Consider the following 23,541-nt stretch of genomic DNA (forward strand, 5'->3'; position numbering starts at 1 on the left):
TTATTTTTGTTAAAATTATTAATATAATTAATCTAAAATATTAAACTATTTTTATAATAAATTACTAAAATTATTAATATAATTAACAGTTTCCATTGTTTCACTTTTCGTTGATAAATCCTATGCAACGGATCCCCCTTATATATAATACATTTTGGTTCGAATGAACAGTGAATAAATATGACTATTTAACTAGGTGAAACATGAAACCCTACTATTCATGATACAATGGGCCGAACAGTCAATAATTTGAATTCTAAGGTTTTGTTGTATTGGGCTGCATGTTTTTCCAAAGAGAATACTAATTGCAATTGTTGAACACAAGTGAACCACAAAATGCATCACAAATGAATAATAACAATATAATACACCAGAAGAATTATATTTTCATTACCCTTTTTCTTAAAATGAAAAGGTAAAAGAGTTAGAAGGTATTTTAAATCTATTTTAAAAGATAAAGTATCTTTAAGTCAATTTCTGAAAACTCACTGAATCTTTTAAGTCGTTAAAAAATATATGTGGCACAGATACAAATTGTTGGTGGGCCACAACTGTATTTAACGATCTCACAAATCAATTTAGGGTCCATTTGGTTCGTAGTTGGAATTGGAATTAGAATTAAAATTAAAATTCTTTAGAATCGAAATTGGAATGGTCCATTTTCATAATCTGTTTGGTTCAGACAAGAATAAAAATTGGAATTAAAATCAATAAGAATGGGATTTCATTTCCAATGAGGGGCAGGAAATGGCCATTCCCTTAAATGGGGGAATGCCTTCCAGTAGGAATGAGAATGGGATTCCAATTCCATCAACCAAACAGTTGGAACCAGAATAGCCCATTCCGATTTCAATTCCAGACCCCTATTCCTGCAAGCCAAACGGACCGTTAGATGATAAGATCAAAACCACCGAATCATCCATCCTATGGAATTTATTGTATGGCTTTGATGTCATGGTGGAAGGAAGATGGAGGGGTTTACTTGTAATTTTGTACCTGGGTCTGGAAGATTTTAAGCAATAAATCCGAGAATCGGAAAAGGCTACAAGTCCCGTGAAGTGCCTGTGCCTCTATATAAGCCCTAGCTCCCTACCGGGTGGAGTAACCCCCAGCCCAAATCGTCAGATTGGCCCACGGGCCACGGCCCACTCTCCTGCCAGCGGTGGTCCGGTGGCCGGTGGACGTCACGGGAAGTTCGCCAACTCCCACAGTGGAATAGCTAGCCATTATTCATTAGGCCTAAACAATAAGTAAACCACTCAAGTCTTAAGTGAGACACTGAGACGACTCACACAGTTCACAGCCTAAGATGCCATGGAAGCTTTGTGGAGTTTGGAAGACAAACTGAAGCTGTCGACCCAGGAAACACTACTTCTCTTTGTGTGCGCTGCTTTCGCCGTCGTCGGACTCTGCGCCACGACGATGCTGAAAAGGAAGAAGATCGGAGGGAAGGAGCTCATCGACGAAGGCCCTGGTGCTGTTAAAGCAGGTGGTTGGGGAACGATAAAGAGAGCATTGATGTGTTCGGTGCGGTGGAGTGGAGCGTGTAGGTGGGAGGACATGGACGCCGGGAACTGGAAGCAGCGCAGGCCACCACTGCTGGTGAAAGGAAGCTATGAAGCAAATGGAAGGTGGCAGAGCCATAACTCGGTGTCTCCAGTGTGGCAAAGGCCGATTCTGATGGGAGAGAAGTGCGAGCTACCCAAGTTCAGCGGGCTCATCCTTTATGACGAGCAAGGAAGGCTGCTTCATCACTCCAACTCCAACGGAGGATCCACTACTCTCCAGGTGATTTGGACTTTATAGACTGAGGCTGCATTTGGCATTTCAATGATTTATTTTCGTTTTGCAGTTAAAAACTCTGTATTCATATGGGCATTTTAACAGCAAAAAAGGAGATAAAGTTCTTAATCCCAAATGCAGCCTAATACTCAACCAAGATCAGAAGTACAAAAAAAGGCCGGCCCAAATGTATGAGTTCGTTTACCGCTTTAACCCAGCTCAGATTGGTCAGACTTTCGGCCAAGGGTAAATATTTATTAAATGAGAGCTATTCATGGGCCGGGATTTGGGCTTGATTTTACACTATTGATATTGGGCTTTGGGCCAGGCCCAATTATAATTTTGGCAAAAATCAAGCCCAAGCCCGACCCATGAACAGGTGCACCGGGGGAGGGGGTGTTCATTATATGGTCCAGATTGTGAAATCAAATCAAACCAAAATGAGTTGACGGTTTGATTTGGTTTGGACTTAGAAATGGTCTAGTTCATTTTGAGATAATTTCAAATTTTAGTTTATAATTTTGGTTTAGTTTTACTAATTTTAGAAAGCAAACCAAACATAAATCAAGGATATATATTATGATGAACTTTTAAATTCCACACCTAACATAATGGCTAAATCATATTAGAAACTTGACCAAACTGTAACAAAACAGTTTGATCTTATTTGGCTTCTATACTACAATGGTTTGGTTTGGTCTAAAAACGTTTCAGACCATTTCAAACTGTCCTTGACCAAGGCAGTTGAACCGGTGACCGGTGACTTGGACGGATGACCAGGTCCTGGGTTTTGGACGCTTTTGGGTCAGATAAATAAAAGTTGTTCTAATATCTCATTCGTTTGCTCTGTTGGATAGGAAAAACGAGAAGCAGTTGTGACTCTCAGAGATCTCCTGTAAATTTTGGTTTCTCTGTTTACCTGGTCTCCGAAGAGTCAGAATGCAAGAAAAAAAGTGTTTTCTTCATTGTTTGATCAGGAATATTTATGTAAAAATTGTTTTAATTTCTCAATGAGTACCAGCATCAGTCCCCATGTCTAAGTAAATTGATCAATTCAAAATATTACAATGTATTGATGCATATCAATTTTCAGATGTTTCGAACCAGTACTGTTTCACTAAAAAACGATAACGTATCAGCACCACATCAGCACTTCATGGTTCAAAGAAACGTTCTCTGTTTGGTTGGCATTTTTTTTTCGAGAAAACACCAACCCTTAGAAATGCAAAATGTTCATGGGCCAATCCCGAAGCCCGGCCCATGAACAGGTATAGACTCGTGTTTCTCCACTGAAGGTCAAAGAACCACCAACGTTTTGGATTCGCAACATCCACCAAATGGACAATCAGATACGATGATCCCCGTATGTGATTGGTACGGGTATAACCAAGTATATAAAGCATATACACCAGTGCCATGGCCCTTCAATAACCTCAATTCTAGTACCAACTACGTAAAAAAATGCTTTTAGGGTCTATTTGGTTTGCAGTCGAATTGGAATTTGAATTAGAATCAAAATCCTTTGAAATCGTAATTAAAATGGGAATGGTCTATGAATTCATTCCAAAAGGAAGAGGGAGGAGGGGGGAGGGGGCGGCGGAAGGTCATTCCCTCGAATGGGAGAATGCCATTTTAGGAATGAGATTCCAATTCCATCTAATGAAACAGTTGGAATCGGAATAACCACCCCTAATCCTGCAAACCAAACGGGTCCATAGTATCTCCACATGTTCATAGATTGGTATCCGCAACATCTTCTATCATTTGACCCACGTCTATGTTATCACTACATTTGCCCATCTCCATCTGTCATCGACCAGTCCTTTCTGCCAGAATTGAGACGGTTGAATGAAAATTCTTTTGAGAGATGGTACAATTACCACTGTCCTCTCATGAAGCATCAGATCCGTAACAGAGGGAAGAATTATTACCCAAGAAACAGAGTTTATTCTTTCTCAGAATCAGCCTCTACAAACTTTGGACTGTAACAAGGGATAGAGTGATACTAAAAATGGAGAATTCCACATTCAATGTAGCTCTGGATTGCCCTCTGGGAAAATTTCACAAGTGGGAGCAATAATGTTTCATCTCAAATGGTTCTGTCTTGTGCGAAAGAACAATATTTTTTTAGAACAGTAACTTTTGCTCGCACTAGATTTCATTTAAATAACCACAAAAAACACCATGTGAATTACATTTTCTAAGTACCAGTAAATAGAAATTTAAAGTTGTCAACTGCTAAAATTCACAAAACCCTAAACATGTCCTGTGCTACAGAGAATATTTTGACCAATTAAATCATAGAGAAGGTTATGACCATTCAGTATTATGGTTCTGATTGGAAGTCCGGGACGCTCCTCACTATGTCCCTCAAATAACTTCTATTTGGGAGTTATTAGTGATGCATGGCTTAATCAACTTCGAAGAGAGGGAAGGTAAAGTGGATATGCATAAGAGCTACAGTCTTGTCAGATTGGGAGGAGAGAAATGGAAGAATTTTCAAAGAGAAAGAAAAGAGAAAGGAAATTGTGCCTGATTCCATAACAATGTTGGTGACACATTAGATTAAACCCTTGGATATGTTTGCTCACTTTTCAGTGAATGGCATTCTTAGAGGTTGGCGGCAGGTTCCATCCTTATCTAAAGCTAGGCAAAGAAGCTGAACTTCGATGGGTGTGGCACACAGCCCAGATGAAGCTGAACTTTGATGGGTGTGGCTTAGGTAATCTGGGCCCTTCAGGAATTGGGGGTGTTATGTAGGGGTGAAATGGAACAATACTAGCAATGTTTTCTGGTCTGTTATGTGTTGAAACCTTCTCTAAGGCTAAACCATCTGCAGCCTTGCAAGGTTTGAGACTGGAAAGAACACTAAATTACAGCAATGTGACAGTGAAAGGTGATTCAAGAGTAGTGGTTAGCTGGTTTCCAGAACAAAGATAGGACATTAGCAGTTTGGCAGACATTAAAGGAAATACTAAGCTTGACAATAAAGGAACCTCAACTTCAATTGGGTGCAAAGATCAGCCAATGGTTTGGCTGATACTTTTAGCTATATAAAGAGTGCAAAGGAAACAGTCTTTTTTTTCTTTGGTGATTTTTAAATGCTGAATGGTTGTAAGAATTAAGATTTGGGTATAGGGGTTGGCTTTGGCCACACTTGTTTGTGTGGTGATGGGCACTGTATATACAGATTCTTTTTTCAATATTAATAACATTTCAGTCATTAATCAAAAAAGAATTATGTGGGGGTCAGGCTTCATGGTAGATTCTTCAGAACTTTGTTCTCACTCTCCCTAATCAACAAACTAAGAAACCAGCAGACTGCATTAAGCATTACGTTTTTCCCTTATTGAAATAACTATTAAGATAATGCTTCAAGAATAATATATCATCCAGTCATTACATGATCGGAAAAAAATGTCTGAACAGAAAATTTTTCACACACCTAAAAATAATGTGCTCAAGATAATCAAAGATAGCTATCCCATATATATTGAATCAAGCAGGAAAATTGACAGACATACTCCTACTCCCCCCATGAATTGGTGAAACCAGAAATCAAGATGTTGGCATATATTGCACTTATCCCTATGCAAATGAAGATTCCAAATTCTCAAATATGCATTTTGATATTGATGGGATGAATGGATAAGGTGAAGGGACGAGACCTAATCTGCTCAAGTGAGCTATTAATGAAAAAAGTGGAGACAGAAAATCATGATGAGAAGCTAAGAAATTACTTTGCATCTCTTTTCTTAGCAAAGGCATAAAATCACCAAGCTGGTTTGGTTAGTAGCACAACGGTTGAAGGCCATAATGTACACAGAAAGGTATAATTTAGGATGTTATCATCTGCAATCTGAATAAACAATATGATATGTTGGAACATTACACCCAACATAGTTTTCAAGGCACCAAGGCGAGGCTAGGCGACAGGGGGGTGCCTTGTTGCCTAGTCGCCTAGGCGTCGCTTAGGTGATGGATTTTTTATGTAGAAAACATAGATCCTAGGGTAGTTCCCTAGGTACCATAACCATATTTCCTTCATAATTATTCATAATTTTCATAAGAAAAATATAGAGTTCATGTTAAAGTATAGAAAATCAACATATTCATGAGATGAAAAAGAAATTTAAAAAAATATAGGGGCTGAACCCTTATTTTTGTTATAGGAAAAGAAGAAAAGAAAATGTGTTGATTAGAAAATGTAGTGTAGTAGTAGTAGTAGTAGAAAATGTGTTGATTAGACAAAATTTTAAGTTCTTCCTTATTATTGGTTCAGGTTTTAAAGTCTTTGGGGGTTCAACACAGCATTTAGCAATGTTTATATTCATTAAACCCTAACAAATAAGAAAATAATAAAAAGAAATTAGTATATAAACACACAGAATGAATATTTTAGTTTAATAATGCCTATTTTATAATTATAATGTCAAAAAATAAAGAATAAAAAAGCATTTTATAATACATAGTACAAAGCCATTTGGCGATTAGGCGAGGCGAGCCTCAAAGGGCGCCTTGTCGCCTAGGCGCCCGCCTAGGCATTGCCTTGACAACTATGAGACCCAATGATACCTAGACAAGCTATAGACAAAAGTATGATAACATCCTTATGAGGTAACCACTAAAAGATGGTAACTAACAACGGGAAACACTATACCTATAACGGAATTAACATTATAAAGACCACCAGAAGTGAGACTGATAATATCCTTGTAACAAATTAAAAATGTACAAGAACAAATTCATATGGAGATTAAGATCATCTACAGGAAGATATGGATCTGGTTAATTGAAGTAGCCCCTGCTGGTAGCCTGGTACCCAGTCTCTGACCCGCCAAATTTGGGTCCATCACAACAGTTAGCGTTTGATAGAAATTTTAAACACAAAAAAAAAAACAAAGACCTTTACCTCTTTTTGCCTTTAGAGTTTTTCGAGTGGGCAATGTTTCTAAGTTCATACCTTTTGTAACCAACTATTGTTCTCAGGCATCTAAAGATTGATACTCAAGAAAATAATGAGAGGAGAGTTGCATCATGATGGTTATGTGGCAAGGGCTGAGTTAATTGCTGCATCTGTCAGACAGACTGCACAAATCTAAATTTATCACATGTCTTTTCAGTTATACAAGTAGCATATGTGTGCATTGTGCAAATGTGGCACCTTATGTCTATCTACACACGTGACTTGCTAAAGAACATAAACTAATAAGGTTAACCAGACACCTTTGGATCTTCCCAAATATGATATGGCCTCCTCCTCCCATCTGGAGAGATGGTCCGGCTGATCCATATGGTAGAAAACCTGATAGATTAGCAACATGTTCACCCCCTAGTCCGCATCAGCCACATAGTCCCTTGTGTAAAAAGGGCTAGGGACTCTAATGTGACTATTAAATGCATCAACACAAACACATGTGATGGAGGAGGCAGTGGTGACACTGTCCTTTCGAGGTTAACTACAGCCTATTCATTGAAATCATGCAATAGGAACTTCTTGTCTACTACTTTCAAAGTGAAGAAACAGAAACAATCTGCAGTAAGATAGCAAGGTGCCAACCAGCTGGTTGGTAAGGTCTCCTGCTGGTCATAGCGGATACTTGGGATCAAATCCCGCCTGCACTTGGGTTGGGGGGGGGGGTTATGGATTGGGGGATGGACTACCCCCCATTGTGTAGGCCTTTGAAAGAAATAAAAAAAAAAAAAAAGTGCAGTAAGATAAGGACAGAATCCCAGACTCAACTCAACTTAACAAACCCTCGTCTGCCAAAATCCTACAGACAAGCAGTTAAAATCATCACCTTACAGAGAAAAAAACAATGCCAGACCATAACTAAGCACACTCCCCTCCTGAGAAAAGAAAGTAACAGATAAAGTTGAGTAGTCAAATAATGCCATCAAGTCTGTTAGTTCCTATTTTAACTCTTGCATTCCACTTCTCCATCTTATGTCTTTCATATTGAGTTCATTTCCTCTAATAAAGCCTAAGCAGAAGGAATAACAAAAGGATGAAGTACCAAAATATCCATTTTTTCATAAGATGTATATTTATTTTTATTAAATGCAGTGAATAATAAAACATGTTTCTGTGAAGATTTACAATTCCAACTTCCAACTTTTCCATCAACAAATGATGCAAGATACCTCAAAACATAATATTGGTAAAAAAAAAAATGCCTCGCAATAGTATAACAAACAAATTGCAAGTTGGATTAATTACTAACAAATACACTCAAGCATATGATTCTATCAAAGGTTCTCTTGAGTCTTCTCTTGATGTTTTGCTGTAATAACAGTACAAAATTAATTGTACTGCTCCCAGAATAGTTCCGATTCCATTTGGAACCTGAAATTTATAAGGAAGAGTAACAAAAAATCAGTCATATACTAAAATATTTTGTTCATGAAAATATGAATTACTTGAAACGAAGGAAAACAAACACAAGTGTTAAAGGATTCTTACATAAATGAAAGGATCACACTTAAGCATCCCATAAGCAAAGAAAGAGATGCTCATCAAGAAGGTTGAAAGGGAAAGATAAAAGGGCATGAATTCAACACTCTTTGTTCTGATCACTAAATTCTGCACAAGTAAATATCTATAGAAAATTAAATTCTTGTGTGGGAAATCAAAACAAATAAAATTAATGACACAAAATAAGCAGTAAGCTGTTTAAAAAAATGTGTATGATTTCTTTTGAGCTAGTTAAAGACTTAAAGTAAACAAGAAGAACGCCAACAAGAAAGCAAAGTGCAGAAGGTTCCAAAGAAACATACAATTATAAACAATGGGGAAGCAAACATGGATATGAGAGAAGCAACGCTCAAATATCCAACAAAGATTGGCCTTGTAGAAGAGTCAAATAACTTCATGCTTGCGAGTACTATTACTGCAAATAAGCTAAAAACTGCCAACAATAATCCCACCATCTTTGCCTGCCAGTAATATCCATAAATTAATAATAGCAAATATATCATACCATCAGAGATCCCTTCACAGTGATAGTTGCAGGTAAATCTAGATAAGAAACTTACTTTTTTTGCTTTTTCAGCATATGTAATGAAGATGCTAATGTAGATAAGTTGGAAAACTGCCCCAACGGAATTGACTGTAGCAACCAATATAATACCAGGTGTTACAATGGGCATGCCATACCAGAGGCAGATCAAGCAGTTCAAGAGGGCATATATATAAGGCAATCCTGAAAACTGTTCTGTCGATTGATTTCGGACAATTCTCCTAAATGTGGGTCTGGAAAAGAGGACAAAAAACAATATCAAGTCTGGTAAACAGATAATTCTTTGAAGTCTTGCATCATAAAAAATAAAATGGTGACAGAGAAACTTACATTGGTGAGACAAACAGCACAAAGGCAAAAAGGTTCCCTACACAAAAGGAGAAATGGGCATTAGAGATCTTCTATGCAAAGCTTATGGAAGTCCAATTAATCAGAGCATCTAAAATGTGATACCAGATGCACAAAATTATTGTTATGGTAGAAAGTCGGGTAAATACTTCAAGGCTCCCTATTTGTTGGAAATTTTGTTCTCTAGAAAGCATTTTGTTACCATAAAATTTTCTAGAAATTTATTTTCTTATTTTTTAGTGCAACTTGGAAAACAAAGGTTCCACATGGCAAAACTTTCAAAGCGAGTCCAATAAGGCTAAGGCCCCAACTAGGTGGGACCCACCAAAAATCCATTGTCAGAGTAGATAGAGCCGAGGTCTCAAGTCCTCTGTCATGCTCAGTTCTGCATTTTTGAAAAAAAAAAAACAAACTTCTTGTTAAAAGTTCAGGAAGTTGTTTTCCCGGAAAGTACTTTCTTTTCCAATGTTTCCTGCAAAATAAACAGAAACTGAGGGGAAATTTTGAGATAAGCAATTATAGGACTCCTTCTCTAAACGGCTGGTGCAAAGGTATTCTGAGGTGAATTTCCACTTTGGCTTCCAAATGGTTGGAAATGCGTGGGAGATTATCAATTTTTAATTTTCAACAAAATATTCGCATTTCTGAAGTAAAAGTATGTCTCCTTCATCTTAGGGAGAAGACCCTTGGAGGAAATTGGAAAACATACTTTCGACTTCAAGCTTGATTGTCTTTCCTAATTCTTTAACAAGCACAAATAAAACCCCCTTAACCATTCCTTTGCGTTAAGATCAAATTACTTGGAACCCTTTACCAAATGAAAAGGCTCTTTCTCAGTCAGAAATTCTCTCTACCAAAACACACCACTACCTCTGAAGGGGGGTGATATATATTGCATTTAAAATCATGATATGCTGTCGAACTTGATCCTAAACAAAACCCAGAAAGCAATAAATTGTTGCAATGCTCTGCTAGTTGAAGAAACATGAAAAAATCCTGGAGAAGAAAAAATGAATTTTTCCAAGAAAAAACACATTCAATTATGGATTCTTGTTTTTCATTGCACAAGAAAAGCAATCATGCCTTTTGGTTCGTCAACACCAATAAAATGAGAAAAAGAAGAGAATCGAACAGATATCAGGCAAATTATAAAAATAAAACAGATATCAAGCAACAATTTAAAATCAAGCATAAAAGGGAATAGAAGGGTACCCGCGACTCCAGCTGCATCGCTGCAAACTGAATATGAGGAAACCAAGCCAGGAGAAATCATCAATCGTTTCAAGGGCGACGGACACAAGAAGCAAATCTTCCTGACGCTTCACAAACAACTCAAACTCATACAAACTCTCTCTCTCTCACACACACAACTCAAACTCTCTCTCTCTCTCTCTCTCTCTCTACGTTTTGTTTTCCCGTTTTGTAAAACTGAAGGAATCGACAACAAATAGTCGGAGGCTCCACGCCTCCACCTCCAAGTTTCTCAAAGGTAGGACTCACATAAATAACTCTGCAGTCTCTAAAAAAATAAAAATATATAAAAAAGAGAGGAAATTTGTAGTCACGAATATCCTCGCGGATTCTTCGAATGGAAAACAAAAGGTTAAATTACATGGAACCCCCTACTATGGATCGTCGGCTTTCATTTGCCATAAATACTCTGGTCGTTAGTCGAGTCGCCAATCGAATGATAAAATACACTAAATTACTAAAATACCCTTATATTTTAATTTTAAGCGCTCATTTAACGTATTTATAATATGGGCCTACCTTATCCGAAAACAAGAAATAATCCATTGTTTCTTCACTATCTTCGGAGAAGAAAAAACAAGTCGAAGCTTATCGTTGTTGCTGAAGAAGGAACAAATTGAAGCATGTTTGATCGTCGTTGTGAGAAAAAGAATGAATGGAAACCTGTTGCGTTTTAGGGTTAAAAAATAAAGTGGTGTTTGGTATTGATGTTGATTTTTTCTTACTAATTTTTTTAAAAATTGATGATTTTTGGAATCAGTGATTTTTAAAAATTGGTAAATTTTGTTCTTTAATATTATTTTTATCATGTAGTCAATTTTTGAGAAATTGACTTTGAATTTCTTTGATACTAATTCTCAATGACTACATTGAAGTTATTATTTAATGTCACATTGGAAGCGATGTCATCCTCAAAAAACCAGAATCAGTTGGAAATTAGGAAACCATCAAAAATAATAATTCCTTAAAAAAGCTAATTTTAAGAAACGATTTTTGGCCAATTTTCTAAAAATCACCAAAATTGGCCAACCTACAGAAGTTTCAGCGTCAATTACTCTAGTGCTGAGGCATTCATGCCCAACAATAACATCGCCCCTAAATCAATAAAACGATAGAGAAGTTGAGCAGAAGAAAGCAAATCATTGAAGAGCGCAAATAAGTAGAATAAGATTTCAAGGTTAGCCAAATATTTTTTTTTAACTGAGGGTAAAATAGTAAGAAAAAGGGTAATTTAGAAAATTAAATTTAAAAAACTTTAAACGCCGAATGGGAATCTTTTAAAAATATAAAAGTTCAGGAAGTCTTTATCAAAAAGGAAAGTTCACGAGGGATAATTGTCACATGCCAGCGACCACATGGTGCAGCGGTCCGTATAATTTCCTCAAAAAAACACAGCCCTATTTTCGATATGGCATTAAGGTATTTAACACCCTTACGATGTGAGGACTTATCCATGGTCAACTATATCTAAGTTCATAATCAGTTTTCAATTGTTTATTATTCCATGTCCCACACCTAGGAAACGGACGGCCCAGATCGACCTAATCATAGTGATCGCTGGAAGATGCCGTAGGGGGTCCAGCACGACCAAAATTCTAAGGAAAAGGGTGAAGATGATTAATTAATTAATCGATATTCGGTAATCAAAATTACATGGATCATGGAGAGTTGCTGGTTTGTGGGGAAGACCGAAAACGTGGTAATTGCCGTGGATAAAGACAGTGAGACACAATCTATTTTAATATCCTGGACAAAAGACAAATTGTTTGTAATCTAAGGAGAAGGGGCTCCACTGTACCAGGGTGGCGGGACCCACTCACCTTTGTTTGCGCTTCAAAACAATAATAGGGTTGATCCCATCCTTAACATCCAGCTCAGCATTGCCTGGCATAGTAAGATTCTTGTCCTTCTGATCACTATTCTCTTGTTGACTTGTTTTTTTTTCTCTTTCCTCTGCCTAATTTTTGTTATAGACTAAAGAAATTGACCAACAATAGAGAGCAGGAAAGATGATCTGGCCATCTGCTTATGAAACGCAGATACTGCTTATGAAACGCAGATAAGATAAGGCCTAGTTTTTTAAAAATGTGCGGATAAGTCCCGACTCTCTCTCTCTCTCTGACGTGTGAATTGTGATGTTGCGAAGTTCTTTATATAGAATTGTGTTTGTCACCGTAGGGCCTACGTGCGACCATAATTTCTAAAAAGGACAAAATTGTGGACGGGTTTTATTAATTTTGTGAGGTGGACTGAATTATAAAAATCTTTTTTTTTTATGAAAAAATACGGACAGCCCCTAGAATGGATCTGTCAACCTATCGATCCGTTGATTCGGTTTTTGGCAAAAAATTGTTGAATCGGTCAATGATCTATTGGTCTAAGCAGTCAAATTATTGATTTCGTTGATATGTTCAATGGTTTTTGATTGTTTTTTATTTTTTTAATTGGCCATCTAGGCAACCGGTTCCATCTTATCCTAATCTCGGTCCGTAGCCAAAAATCGTTGAATTGGTCAACGACCCATTGACCCAAGGCAGTTGAACCATTGCCCCGTTCAATGGTTTTTGGTCGTTTTTTTTATTTTTTTAATTTTTATTATCAGAACAGGCCATCTGTTCGAACTGAACAGTCAAATCATTGACCCAAAAACCGGTGGCCAGAACGGTTTCCGTTTTCAGGTTGTATAAGTCACACGCTCGAATGACATAACACGTATGGTATTGCTTAATGGACCTCACACACTCAATTTTTTGCATGTAATTTTTGTTGTCAGAATGGGTCGCCCGTTTTCTTTTATTTTTTTAATTGGAAACTGTCCAGGCAACCAATTCCTCTTTACCCCAATCCTGGTCCCTAGCCAAAAACCATTGAATCGGTCAACGACCCATTGACCTGAGTGGTCAAACCGTCAACCCATTGACCCGTTCAATGGTTTTTAGCTGTTTTTTTATTTTTTTAATTTTTGTTGTCAAAACGGGTCAGCCGTTCGAATTGTCGACCCAAAAAATGGTGGCCATAATGGTTCCATTTTTGGGTTATATGAGTCACATGCTTGAATGACATAACATGTATGATATTGCTCAATGGAGCTCACGCACTCAATTTTTTGCCTATAATTTTTGTTGTTAGAGCAGACTGTCCGTTCAAACCGAACAATCGAACCGCTAACTTGAAAACCGGTGGCCAAAACGGTTCCGTAAATTTTTGCTTAAAATTTTTTGTTGTCAGAATGGGCCGTCTATTTGAACTAACAGCCGAACCGTCGATCCAAAAACCGGTGGCCAAAATGGTTCCATTTTCGGGTCGTATGAGTCACACACACAAATGACATAACACATGATATTACTTAATGGACCTCACAAACCCAATTTTTTGCCTATAATTTTTTAGAACGAACTGTCCGTTTGAACCAGATGATCGAACCGTCGACCCGAAAATCGGTGGCCAAAATGGTTCTGTAATTTTTTGCTTGTAATTTTTGTTGTCATAACGGGCCACCCGTTCGAACTAAACAGTCGAAGAGTCGGTTGTTAGAACGCTATTAACAACATTTATCAATAATAGTAAGTAATTATACTATTTAATTAAATCATCATTAATGATAGTTTTAATAATATTATTTAGTTATTTTTAATATAACAGTAATTATTAAATTTATGAATAAGGTTTATTAACAATATTCATTAAATTAATAATTACCAAAATTAAATTAAATTAACAGTATTTATTAGTGATAGTCAGTAATTATAATATTTTATTAAATAATCAATAACAATAACATTTTTAATTGTTTTGAATATAACAATAATTACTATATTTATTAACAGTATTTATAATTTTAATTTAAAGTAAAATTTAAGTAAACATCTATTTATTAACATATTTATAATAACAGTAATTATTAATTATAATCACTAATTATATATTTATTAAATTACTGTAATAATCAGTAATTATTAAAATTGGGTCACTAAATTTATTAACAGTATTTTTTAATAACAATGTTTATAATTTTAATTTAAAGTAAAATTAAAGTAAATATCTAGTTATTAACAATATTTATAATAATAGTAATTATTAATTATAATCACTAATTATATATTTATTAAATTACTGTGATAATCAGTAATTATTATTACAATAATTAATTAGAAATTATTGTTATTAATTAATAATTAATTAGTAACTAATTACTAGAAATGGGTGCATGTTATTACACTATTAGTTACTATAATTAATTAATAATTATTGTTATTAGTTAGTAACTAATAATTAATTACTGTAATTAATTATTGGAAATGAGTGCTCGCATGTGGGATCTACTCGCACAAGTAGATTCCATTTCCTGAGTGTAGAGAGCACCCATATCCTTTTATATATATATAAGATTACCCACACCCTATACAGCAATGCCTGCTGTGAATTGGCATCAATTCCGAGCTAACATCTACCCCAACTATACTTTGAGCCTATGAATTCTAACGCTGGGCTGAACCATCACTCTCCCTTTTTTTAAGGCAATTGGTTTTTATTAGTTGTGGGCGTTGCTAGATTGGTAGGAGACAAAAATCATGCACATGGGAAATAATATAATGTTATTTAAAATAAATAAATTTTTATTTTAATAATTTGTTTCAGAAATGTTTTATTAATTTTGTAATTTAATAATTTAGATGAATTATATTAATATTTTTAACAAAAAATAAATTATTTCTAATTACTTAATAAAATAATTATTTTTCCATATTATTTGTTAATGTTCTATTTTATTTATTTTACTTTATTAATGGTTAAATGTTTTTATTTTTTGTAAATATCACATAAATATTTAAAATACTTAAAGATCAATAAATATATAAAATTAGGCTATAGTCATAATTAAATTAATTTGTAGTTAACTTTTTTAGTCATAATTAAGTTAATCAAAGCCCAAACTTAAGGTTTGAGACTTTGGATTAGGTTTGGATTTTATGAAGTTTGTTCTATGGACACAAATGCCGTCATTTTTGAAGGTGATGCTGAGATTTTAATCAAACTCTTGTTGGAAGGATAATCCCCGGCCTACTTGGAGTGTCATCACACTCCTATTGGCTGCAAGAACCTTTTATCTCACCTTCTTTTAGGTGTCAGTAAATTGTACTCCTAGGTCTTTTAATCCACTAGGGATTTCCTAGTCACTTTCCCTACCCACTCTCTACCCGTCGTGAATTGGAGCCACACATCTCTATTATGAATTGAGAGATGTGTGGCTGCAATTTACGACGGATAGAGAGTGGGTAGGAAAAGTGAGTAGGAAATTTGGGCTCCTTGTAATCGGGTTGCACACAACGAGTACGGATCTCTTGCCCATGAAAATTCTGCCCACATTTATCGCAGCCATATATGGAGAATATCTCATCCTCTACATAGTATTATGCAAGGGAGATGTTCCCAATTCACGGGGGGTAGTGTATTGTGGGTAGGCATGGGTAGAGTTCTCATGGGTAGGAGATCCGGAGTCACACACAACTTTGCAAAATGTGCTCTTTCTTGCAATTCCCCTAAGACCTGATCCCAACCTCCAGATTTTCTTCATTCTTCTCTAGGAGATCACATCTCTGCTCCACAACACCCCACAATACATCCCCACCATGTATTGGGACCATCTCTCGATTATGATATTACCGGTTCTGGTCCTATCATTGGGAGATGTTCCCATTTCCCAATACACGGCGGAAATGTGCTATGGGGCGTTGTGGGACGGCCCCTTGTGTGGTGGAGATGTGAACTCCTTCTCTGGACCAAGATGAAACTGAATTGGCTATTTGAATGAATTTACCTAAGGGCTTTCAAAAAATAAAAAGAAAAAATTAAAAAGAAATTATCTTATTATGAGATACTTTAAAATTTTTATTCATGAGAGATGTTTTAAATACATGACAGAAACATGCTGTGAAGTCCTTGTGAGGTGCGCACTCATTAGAGGCTGTTTCATCCGTGATAATGCCCAAGGTTCAAAGTATCAGAAACGCCAAGTGTATCGGAAAGGCAATTTTAAGATACGTATCGGGATACGCCTTGGATACCCATGCGTATCGGAGAAAAACTAAGATACGCATAGATATGCTTGGAAACAGTATAAATACTTTAATAAATCATAAAAATACATCAACAACACTAAATATAAGACCTCAATGAGATGTATATACATTAAATTAATATATTTTCATGGTTTTATGAAGAAATATATTATAGCTAATTTTCATTAAAAATCATATGCTTAACTATAATTTATAAATTATAATTCTTAACTTTTAATGTTTTATGGGATGAGAAAAACCCAACTCTCCTATCCAACCATAAAACATGCACACAACTTCTATTTGAAAATATAATTAATAATTATTTTTATTATTCATTTCCAAAAATTATAATAAATAAATAAAAATTATATAATATATACAAAAAATAGTTATTAAAGAAGAAATTTCAATTGTAGATATGATAGATCATCCAGAGAAATATAATATATTCAATCATTGTGATCATTTGATAAAATATAATTAATTATTTTTTAATTCTAAAAAATAAAAAATATTTATTAAAGAAGATATTCTAATTGGTCTATGGTTATGATAGATCATCCATAGAATTCTAATATATTCAATTGTTATGATCAAATAATAAAATAAAATATAATTATTTATTATTTATTTTTTAATTCTAAAAATATAAAAAACCAAACAAAAATGTTAAAGAAAACATTTCAATTGCTCTATGGATATAATAGATAAATCCATAGATCAAAAACATATTTAGTCATTATAGGTAGAGAAAAAACTTACATTTTCAAATTTTTTGTTAATTTATATTTTCCCCAAACATTTTCATGAAATTTCCATAAATCTATTGATAGTAAAAAAAAATTGTGATTTTGAATGTAAGAAATGTAGATCAACATAAATTTAAACATTCAAGAAAAAAAAAAGAAATCACAAGATATTATAAAAGATTGGAAAAATTTACCTATTTTTTCCATATCTTTTCAAAATTTAAAAATCTTTAAAAAAAATTAACAGTTCACACTTGTTTCTTGCAAAATTTTGCAAATCTAGCACTCTCGGAATGCGTATCCTATATCGGTTTTTAAAAGATACGATACGTATCGGGCGTATCGTATTGAAATTTTAAACCTTGATAACGCCTCACATCAACCATTAATTGTATATGTCCGAATCTAGTAGATAGACACACGATGAGGGGTGAAAACAATATGTCTTTTCCTGAATATTATGATAGTTGTCTTGGAAACTTGCTTTTATTCTTTTTGAAGGGTAGGTTGGGGATATTTAAGTCACAAGTGTCATAAAATTCCCCAAATACTTAGGGCCTGTTCGATGCCTCCTAACGCTGAATGCCGAAAAGCACTCATGCATTTTCAGAGGCAATAAGAACGTTCGGAAAGACCTGAAACGACCCGAAACGGAAAGACCCGAAGCGTCCCACGTCTTCCGCGTTTTAATCTCGCACGGAAAGACCCGAAATGACGCACAAAAAGATGCACGTCTACCAAACGGTTTTTGGGCTGCTCAAATCATATGTTAAAAGCTCAATGCGTCTATTGACTATTACAGCAACAAGAAGATCTTCTAAAAACGACTTGCCAAACGGGTCATTTGTTTTTCACTAATTTTATTTTTTTGTTTTCCAAAAGTATTCCCTAAAGCTTCTTCCTTTCATATATACTACAATTTGAAAAACCTATATAATAATAATAATAATAATAATAATAATAATAATAATAATAATAATAATAATAATAATAATAATAATAATAATAATAATAAAAACAACAATAATAATAATAAACAATTATTATTATTTTATTATCTACTAAATTATTTAACATTTTATTATTTTAATAAATTAAAAATTAATTAATTACTACAAATTAATTAATAATTAATAATTGATTATTCAAAATTAATTATTACTTATTAAAAAGTAATTAACTAGTAATAAAACTTAATTAATATTAAATATATTATTTTTATTATATAGTAATAATTTATTATTTAATTATTAAGAATTAATTATTAAAATAAATGATTATTTTAATTAATTAAAAATTAGTTGCTAAACATTAATATATTAATTTATTTAAAAATTAATTCATTAATAATTATTTTTTTTAATTTAAAGTAATTAAATATTTTAATTTCAAAATAATTAATTAATTACTATTAATTGTTATTTAATTAATTATTAATTAATTTATATGATTTATGAATTAAATAGCAATTAACAATTATGTATTTCATAATGAATTAATTAAAATAATAATTTTTAAATATTTTATTAATTAATGCTTAATATCTTAAAATAATTAGGCAATTAATTATAAAAAATATTATTAATAGTTATCATAAAATTAATTAATTAATATTTGTGTTGTTATTTTTTATATATTAATTAATTAATAATTACTCAATTTTTAAAAATATTTAATTATTTATTATTTTATCAATTCTATGATTTATATTTTGTATTCGTTTTATTAATTATTAATTAGTTTGTTAACTAATTAAACAAGCTTTCTGTTATCCAAGGTTAAAATGATAAATCGTCATTTTTCAAAACTCAACATTCAGATTTCAAAACAACATTCTCTACATTCAGACTTAAGTGCCAAGAAAAGCTTACAAACTCCAATACACCTCTAAATGTAATTTTTACAGTTTTATAGGCATTTAGAGTTCAGAATTCAGTGCAAACGAACAAGCCCTTACTTAGTTTAGTCACTGTTTGTACCTACTTGATCCAAATTGTAATTGTATATACCTCACAACCACTCTAATCTCTTACTATGCATGCATGGCCATCATGTGTGTTAACCAAGATTCTATAAGGGTCCATTTGGTTCAAAGTTGGAATGGAACTCGAATAAAAATCCCTCATATTATAAAATTGGAATAGTCTATTCCACCCACCTGTTTGGTTCAGATAAAAATCAAAATTAGCTGGAATGTATTCCCATTCTTAAGGGAGGTAGAGGTAGGGGTGGCCATGAGTTGTGCCTTTCATGAGCTATTCAAGCTTGGCTCGGTTTAAACCTAGCTTCGAGCCAAACTCAAGCTCGATATATAGACTGGTTTTCTAATTGAGCCAAGCTCGAGCCTAGTGAAGCTCAACTCATGAGGCTCGCAAGCCTAGTATTAAATAAATAATTTTTATTACACACACATACATACATATAAATATAAATATATGTAATATTTTTATTTTTCATGTATAATAGTAAATAATTTTTATAATTCTTAATTTTTTGTCTAAAAATAATTTTATTCATATAAGTTTTATTTAAAAAAAAAACTTGACTTACAGTCAAGTGCGAACCTAGCCGAGCTCGAATTTATGAGCTATAAACCGAGCTAAGCTTGAGCTTAAGTCTCTAGCTCGAATCAAGCTCAAATAGCCATGTATTCCGCTCAACTCGAATCCACCACTAGAGAGGGAAAATGTTGTTCTCTTAGATGAGAGAATGCCATTCCACCTGAAATGGGAACGGAATTCCAATTCCGTCCAACCAGATGGTTGGGTCCATTCCGATTCTAATTCCATAGTCTAGACCCCTATTGTGGGGAGTCCAGACTATGAGACCACTGACCACAACACATTGATTGGTGGTCATATAACATATCCATTTGAAATTTTGAAGAGGGGTCATTATCCGACCGACAATATAACGACAACTATATGTTGAAACTATGTCAATTCCAGATGTACAACTGTAGTCCTATGGTTAATGATGTGTTGTTCGTGCCTAGCGGATCCCATATCTGTTGTGGGGTCGTTTATTAGAGATCATGGATGCCTTATAAAAGCTATCACAGTCTTTACTTCCCTCACTTTTATTCTTGGAGGTAGGAAAAAATATTAAAAAATTCTTTTTTTTTTTAATTTCTATGCTCAAATTATAGAATATTAAAGTAATACTAAGTAACCGGATATGCTCCTCACATAGGGCGCCTCACACTCACATCCTACCATGCATTGGGAACATCTCCCTACTTCTAAGTTATTTTTCACGGGAGAAATTCCCAATGCATGATAGATGTGCATGTGAGGCGCCTAAGTGTGAGGAGCAGATCCCATTCCCACGAAGTAGGGTTAGACTTAGTGTGCATGGTTTTAGAAATAAGTAGGACATTAGTGGAATGAGTTTCTTGCATTATTCTTAGGGCCTATCTGGCATGTCTTTTCGTATAGTATTTTGGCTGTTTACAAGTCAGGAAGATCGATTTTTGGTCTATTTCCGTTTGTCGTGCAAAAGGTTTAGCCACCAAAAGATGGAACACCAAAAAGACACGAAAAGCCTATTTTGGATTGATTTCAGGAAGCTCCAAATGAAGCTTCTTGCGTCTTTCGCATGTTATTCTTGCACAGAAAGACGCACATCTGCCAAACGTACTTCAAGCTGCTCAGATCTTCATGCAAAATCTCAATGTATCTTTTAACTATCAGAGCTACCAAAAGATCTTCCAAAAAAAAATTGCCAAACAGGCCCTTAATTTCTTAAGAAATCTTAATCATACATTTTTTTTTATAATTTTTGTCGAAAAAATATAAATTCGGAAGAGAGACTTGAATTATATTTATTACACTTATTTTAAAAAATGTGAAGCCGTTTGTCAATCTTTCCATGAACTATAGATGTCCCAACTCCCAAGCATGTGTGGTCTGTGACCGACATCGAGTTCGTATGTCTAGAATTACTCACTCTTTAGCCTTTATTTTTTATTTTTTTTGCTTCAGACTCACTCTTTAGCCTTTAGTACTTCTGTCATGGGCTCTGTCCTTGCATCCAAACATCCACTACGTGCATCTTATCATTTTCGGGTATCGGTGGATTCGAGCCGTACCGAACTGAATAGTATCAAGTTCGAGCTCGAGCTCGGCTCGTGTCAAGAGTTCATAAGCTCGATCTCGGTTTGGCTCAACTCATTTTATATTTTATAAAAATATTTTACTATATATTTTATAAAAAAAAATTACATATAAGTTTTTTTATTTTATATTTAAAAATTTAAGAATTATAATAATTAATAATTATAATATTTTTTATATATATTATAAATATTAAATATATATATATATATATTTGAGCCGGCTTACGAGACTCATGAGCCGAGCTCTAGTAGGCTCGAGCTCGGCTTGTTTATAATCGAGCCACTGAATTGGGCTCGAGCTTGGCTGAAACCGAGCCGAGCTGGAGCAGTTCGTGAAAAGCTCGGCTCGTTGCCACCCCTATTTTCGGGTCTTCAGGAAGTCAGTTCCTACAAAGATCGTCTAAGAGGCATCCGAAAAGCATAGAAGCCTAGTCAGCATGGGAAATTCCCTGTAAGGAATTTGGACCGGTAAGCCACATCCTCTCAGGGGTCTTGGATGCCATGCATGAAGTTCACGCCAACCGACACCTATATAAATGCACCCCCATTTTCTAAGAGAAGTATGTATGATTTATCTCTCAAATATACTAGCTCTCTCTTTATAGCTCTCCAAGATTTATCGCTGACTTAAGCATTAGAGTGCCCACCCCGGGTAGAGAAACCCGAACACTGATCTCTCTCTTCTTGTAGATCGACTAGGCAACCTACTCAGTCTGGCGTTCGAATTGTCTGCCAGCAAAGGAGCACTAGATCACACACCATCAATGTTTAATTCATGTTATGGTATTATGCTAAATTTACTACAATAATGTTAGAATTTGTTATTATAAATTAAGTGTGAAGAAAAACCCATTTTGAACCCAACTTGTTGTGTGTTTTTATTATTTTAAAAATAGATTTAGATCAATTTAATTTATTATGTTATTCATTTTTAAATAGAAAGCAAATGAATAATTTTATGAATGACTACCATTAGTTAACTAATTAATTAATTTTGCAAAGAAACGTTGGTGCAAGGTTCAAAGTATCGATACATATCAACCTGTATCAAGGGGTGGAGGAGCCTTAAACTCGCCCCCTGAACCAATTTTGAAAAAAAAAGGCAAAATAACACTATCGATATTGCCCAATACGCCCCTACCGACGTATCAGGCATATCGATATTTTGAACCTTGTGTTGGTGTACACATTTAGACATGTGTGTTCTCCAAAATTTTGGAAAATTTTGAAAAATTAAAATAGCTAAAAAAACCAACGTAAATGGCTCTGTGTTTAGATGAGACGTGTTTAAAGTTAACAATTTTTTAGGAGTGGAGTTAACCACTCCTAGTTTTTTGTTAGTGGATAGACTTAATTTTGAAGGTGGGTTTACCCACTCTCACTTTCTTAATTTTTTGGGCTAAAAAATTAGAGATTGCCATGCTGATATGGCAACTCCTAGTGCTCTTCAAGGGAATTTGCACCCTCTCTAAAATTACTCCCTTGGTGGATTTTAGTTTTTTTTTTTTTTTGGGTAGTCAATGCAACATTAACAACTTCCCCCTGATCCCTTTTTCCTAGGGGTGATCATTTCAGCCCGGCCCGGCCCGGCCTGAAAATTTTGGGCTTCAGCCTGGGGTTTGTGTTCAGGTGCGGCCCGGGACCGGGCCCACATCAGGCCCACAAATTTTAGGGCTGAGCTTGGGCTCAATACTCCAAGCCCAGCCCGACCCGCATATATTTAAACTTACACATTTTGTGTATAATGTATGCATATGTATACATGTTATTTTACATTATATTATATATTTTATATATAAATATTATAACATGACATGCATAATTTATATTATATGTAATCTTTTATATTATATAATATATAAAATAAAAATTTATATGCATGTTATGCCATTTAATATAAAATATTATAAATATGTAATGTTTTATATATGAAAGACATTGGTCTAGAATCAGGCTCAGGCCCGTGTAGACCTGGGCTAGGGCTTATGTTACAGGCCTGGGCCTAAGTTATAGCCCTTATCGTAAGTGCAAAGCCCAGCCCGGGCCCAGCCCATGATCACCCCTACTTTTCCCCAAAGTGCTGGTTGCGGGATTTGATTCTATGTTAACGTTGGAATAAACCATCTAACACACTAACGAGCTAGCTCTTGGTTGGTATAGATTTTAGGTTAATGGAGAATACTTCTAATCAAGGTTTTGAAAATCGTCTCGGA

At 34.6% G+C, this 23,541-nt stretch overlaps 2 protein-coding genes across 2 annotated transcripts; one reads left to right on the forward strand and one right to left on the reverse strand.

Moving 5' to 3' along the window:
• Positions 1-440: 440 nt before the first annotated feature.
• On the forward strand, positions 441-8,128 carry LOC104609028 (uncharacterized). Its single transcript, XM_019199711.2, has 2 exons — positions 441-1,788; positions 2,640-8,128. Exons 1-2 carry the CDS (start codon positions 1,315-1,317, stop codon positions 2,679-2,681), a joined length of 516 nt encoding a protein of 171 aa, XP_019055256.2. The 5' UTR covers positions 441-1,314; the 3' UTR covers positions 2,682-8,128.
• SWEET2 (Nodulin MtN3 family protein) lies at positions 7,811-11,036 on the reverse strand. The gene is made up of 6 exons (XM_010275100.3): positions 10,362-11,036; positions 9,132-9,168; positions 8,818-9,034; positions 8,560-8,718; positions 8,246-8,365; positions 7,811-8,128 (listed from the first exon to the last, which is right to left on the reverse strand). Exons 1-6 carry the CDS (start codon positions 10,420-10,422, stop codon positions 8,015-8,017), a joined length of 708 nt encoding a protein of 235 aa, XP_010273402.1. The 5' UTR covers positions 10,423-11,036; the 3' UTR covers positions 7,811-8,014.
• Positions 11,037-23,541: the final 12,505 nt, after the last annotated feature.

The sequence above is a fragment of the Nelumbo nucifera genome, chromosome 3, assembly GCF_055504915.1.
Source record: "Nelumbo nucifera cultivar China Antique chromosome 3, China Antique-T2T, whole genome shotgun sequence".
NCBI classification, from domain to species: Eukaryota; Viridiplantae; Streptophyta; class Magnoliopsida; order Proteales; family Nelumbonaceae; genus Nelumbo; species Nelumbo nucifera.